General features: G+C 36.3%; 1 protein-coding gene across 2 annotated transcripts in view; it reads left to right on the top strand.

The window, feature by feature from the left end:
• The window catches only part of LOC106883626 (NEDD8-activating enzyme E1 catalytic subunit), a 79,033-nt gene that overhangs the window by 41,885 nt on the left and 32,242 nt on the right, over window positions 1-4,906 (top strand). For both annotated transcript variants that reach the window (XM_052966886.1, XM_014934724.2), the window contains exons 3-4: window positions 830-910; window positions 4,261-4,343. In XM_052966886.1, the coding sequence (XP_052822846.1) occupies window positions 830-910; window positions 4,261-4,343 (164 nt within the window). The remainder of the gene's footprint in view (window positions 1-829; window positions 911-4,260; window positions 4,344-4,906) is intronic.

The raw sequence follows: 4,906 nt of genomic DNA, 5'->3' as shown, positions 1-4,906 counted from the left end.
CGGGTCTTCTCAAGCACAGCATATTTCCAAAGGTCTCGGTCACTAGTCATTACCTTGGTGAGGCCTAATGTTCGAAGATCGTGCTTCACCACCTCATCCCAGGTCTTCCTGATCTGAAGCATTAACTTCAGAACCATCATCATCATCAATGTTTAATGTCCATCTTCCATGGTGCCATAGGTTGAACAGTTTGACAATAACTACTGAGCCAGAGGACTGTGCCAAGCTCCAATGTCTGCTTTGGCATGGTTTCTGCGGTTGAATTCTCTTCCTAACTCCAACCACTTCACAGAATGTACTGGGTGTTTTTTACATTCACTGACACTAGAGCACCAAGTAACTTGCAAGGCAAGACCCCCACCACTCAGCAGGGGCATTGTGGGAGGTGGCTTTATGCTAGGTGATGAGTTTAGAGTATGATAGAGTGACAGAAACAGGTGTCTTGCTGTTGAAGAAATAATGGCTACCCCACTTGGAAAAGGAAAGAAGTTAGTGAAGAGGTTTCAGGGTGTACCCTTAAGTGATAGGGAGGGGAACAGAAGAGAAGTGGCCCAGAGGAACCAGTTGAATGAATTGGGCCTGTAAGCTCACGTGACTGACAGAAAGATAAAGAGGTGAATAAAAGTGAAAGAAATTTTTAAAATAAAAAAATAGAACAAAAGCATCAATTGCTAAATAATTTCTAAAGTAGACAATTTTAAATCACTGGTTTGAACTTAGCAATAATCATGGCCACAAGCACAAGAACATTGAAAGATTAAATTCCAAGCTTTATTTGTGATTTATTTCTATAATAAATTCTTGTTTTTCATCAATTTTACTCTTTCAGACATTAATTTTCCTACACGAAACCTTCCGTATACTTATTGTTGGTGCTGGAGGTTTAGGCTGTGAACTTCTGAAAAATTTGGTAAGTGCATTTATATTTTATGAGCTTGTTGATAATTTTCACAGGAATGTTTGTGTTTGTTTGTTTGTGTGTGTGTGTGTGTGTGTGTGTGTGTGTGTGTGTGTGTGTAAAGCAACTTATATCTGAAGCAGGTTTACTTTTTGTCTTGACTTATTGGTTTGAATTATACTTGGGTCAATTCTTGAAGTGTTTCGTTGGATTAGAAATGTCCAGACTGAGATGTTATTATTGCTAATTGCTTTTGTGAAAGTAGTTTTTTTAATATTCCCCATTTCCAGAGTGTCTCTGCCAGCTTCAGGAATCTCTTCAACTCATCGTCAGTTTAACAAAAGGTTAACAATTTGAATTATTAATAGAAAGCCATTAACGAATCACTTTAATTAATCATTTCCAAATGTTTAACATCTTTTGTGACCTGTCATCTTGCTATGAGGTACTCTCAACACAGATGCATAATTCTTTGATATTCATTTTGTCTTTTACTGGCCTCAGTCATTGATTTGTGACCATGCTGGGTTACCACCTTGAAAGATTTGATCTTTCATACTGAGGTCATCATAATCATTACTGTCTTAATCAGCGTCGTCATCATTGTTCTCATTGTCTTCATTCTCATCATGTCTGCTCGCATGAGTCTGATGGGTTGTTACAGTCAGTTAGTTCTCATTTGGAGTTATGATCCTCTAAGGCAGATCAGAAATCATGCATTGTCTTAATGTTACATGCTTTCTACAGTTAGATACCCACCAATCATTTTACAGAGTGTACTAGATGCATTTCGTTGTTGCACCCACATTACAGAGGTTGTCATGCCCTTATCAAGACTAAAAGATTCTCTCACATTATCTTACAATTGGGTAAATTTTTGTCACAGCACCAGTGAAGCTGCTGAAGATTCCTCACTGTCCCTGGACACATATATAACTGGTATTAATTAAAGAATACCAGCAGTATCCATGGAAATTCTGCAGTTATTTTGTAAACTATAAAATTATTGGAGAGCAATAGAATACAGTTTCTTTTGAAATTGTATTTTGCTGAAGTGTTTGGTTTCTCTGTTATGGCCTGGAGAGCTATAATAAACAACAGTTGATTGAGATCTAAACCCTGATGGACACCTAGTTGGATGCTAAATTTCTCACTGGACCAAATTCAATCACAAGGCATTGGTCGGCCTCAGGCTACAGTAGAAGACACTTGCCCAAGGTGCTGTGCAATGAAACCACATGGTTGCAAAGCAAGCCTTTTCACCACACAGCTGTGCCTACTTCATGATGAGAGACAAAAAAAATGTTTTTGGAAATTGAATATTTACATTTGAATAATAATATTTTTTTAAATGTTACAGCTGGGTTGGTGTTTGTTTCTGTTAGGTCTTTAATTGCTAAAAGGACCAAAAACTCAAAATTTAAGACCATAGTAACTTTTGATTCTTTTCCTCCTGAAATACTAAACACCAATATTGGCTAGAAATTGAGACAGAATATTAAAAGAGGTTTGCTAAATAAGCAGCTTGAGTTTTGATCAGATCAGCACCAGGTTTTTTGTAAATATATCTGTTCTTTTTTATTGCTAGCTAATATAAACCAAATAAGTCTAAAGACAAACATATTCTGAAGAATCTCCTAGCAACATCATGAGCACAACTGATCTAAATGTTTTTTGATATTTTCCAAGTGGAGTTAATTGAAATAGTCAATTTTAAAGGTGATGATAATTAACAAAAATCTTGATCTGATATACATCTAGGAAGCTCATGGTTTTGTAATTTTTTTAGGGGGTGGTCTGTGTTATCTATATTCTGTAGAATTAAGACTTCCAACCTCTTAAGAATTAGGAATTCCTATTCTCTAAAGACAGATGCTTTCAACAATAATAAATTCATTTACTTTACATGTTAATGTAGAATGTGGCATATTTTTTAAATGCAAGAAAGCTGCAACAAGTGATGATTTATTTGTTCAATGTGCAATTCATTACATTATGGTTTACAGAATATTTTGCAGTATGTTTTTATGTAGCCTCAGCACTGATGAAACAGACCTAGTAGGAATGCACATTTTTCTCTCAAATGGTACAAAGCCACAACCACTCAATACTACTTCTCACTCCCAGTTAAGGGGGTTTTGACTTGCAAGGTACTTGGTGCTCCTGTTGGTGCTGGTGCCATGTAAAAAACGCCAGTGCTACATAAAAAGCATCCAGTACACTCTATGGAGTAGTTGGCATTAGAAAGGGCATGCAGCTGTAGGGACCATGTGAGAACAGACAATGGAGCCTGATATGGCTCCTGGCCTTACTAGTTCCTGTCTAATTGTCCAACCCATGCCAGCATGGAGAACGGATGAATTATGTACAGTTCTTATTGTAGAAAGATAATTTTGAAATAATTGTACAAACATTTTCAGAATGCCTTATCTGTTTATATTTTAAAAAAAATATTTCTCCATTCAGTATAGCGATTTTTGTTTCTGCATTTAACTACAAATTTGGAATTTTCCTGTGTTTGCTGGAGATATATCAGTCATATGAGTGTCATTGTTAAAATGTAAGAAGAAAGAAAGAATGAAAAAGAAATTATTTTTGTTTTGAAATAAGTTCAAGCGTGGTTGTGTGGTTTAGTAAGACGTTTGCTTTACAACCTTGAAGTTCTGAGATTGATCCCCAATGTGTGACACCTTGGACAAAGTGTCTTATGCAATAGCCTTGGGTGGACCAATAGCTTGTCAGTGGAATCTGGTACATGGAAACTGCAGAAGCCTAGTGTGTGTTTGTTTGTTTGTGTGTCTTGTTGATATATACTGGCAAAATTGTTAGTATGCTAGGCAAAATGTCTAACAGCATTTTGTCTGTCTTTACATTCTGTATTCAAATTCCGCCAAGGTTGACTTTGCTTTTCATCCTTTCTGGGTCAATAAAATAAGTACCAGTTGGACACTGGGGTCAGTGTAATCGATTTACCCCTTCCCTCAAATTACTGGCCTTGTGCCAGAATTTGAAACTGATATATACTGGCAAAGGATGAATACGTTGACAAGAAAACTGATAAGCTACTGCTTTTCAACTGAAGACCTTTGCTATACTTGTTCTGCATCAGGTTAGAGACACTCTCTTATCACTGCAGTTAACAAATGATTGACTTGTTAGAAATCTGTCATCAAAAATGCTTTTGTTCACCAATTATGATATACAACAAAAAAAAATTCATAAAAATCAGTGTCCCTTTTTTCTTTCTTTCTTTATCTTCCTTTGTTATCAATTAATTATGATTAATTATCTTATATTTGTAATCCATCATTTTTTTTTATCCTCTAAATAAATATTATTTCCTTAATAACTTCTTTGCACAGGCTCTCTTGGGTGTTGGCAACATTGATATTATAGATATGGACATTATTGATATATCAAATCTCAACAGACAGTTTTTATTTCGGTAAGTACATTGGTTTCATTTTTACTTATTTATTTAATACTGGCTATTGCTAATGGCAATACAGATTTCTTGCTTTTGAAATATAAATAGTATAGTCACCATTGACAAGTGAGCATGACCTGGTTAGCATGGTAACATGTACTTTGCTTTTTATTAATTGTTTAAAGTGCCTGTGTAGTCACAAACACACCCTCTAGTCTCTATATCACTACTCCTCTCAGTGGAACATTGTAGATATGACAGCTGGAGGAAGAGAAGGCTGCACCATGTTCAGCTGAGTTAACTGGAGCAACATGAAACAAAGTGCCTTGCTCAGAGATGCAGTTCCTAATATTACCCTTGTTGGTAACTCTTTTATTCTTTACTCTTTTACTTGTTTCAGTCATTTGACTGCGGCCATGCTGGAGCACCGCCTTTAGTCGAGCAAATCGACCCCAGGACTTATTCTTTGGAAGCCTAGTACTTATTCTATCGATCTCTTTTGTCAAACCGCTAATGTTACGGGGACGTAAACACACCAGCATCGGTTGTCAAGCGATGTTGGACACACACACACACACACA

This window comes from Octopus bimaculoides, chromosome 4 (genome assembly GCF_001194135.2).
Source record: "Octopus bimaculoides isolate UCB-OBI-ISO-001 chromosome 4, ASM119413v2, whole genome shotgun sequence".
Taxonomy (NCBI): domain Eukaryota; kingdom Metazoa; phylum Mollusca; class Cephalopoda; order Octopoda; family Octopodidae; genus Octopus; species Octopus bimaculoides.
This window is presented reverse-complemented; position numbering and strand designations above follow the sequence as displayed.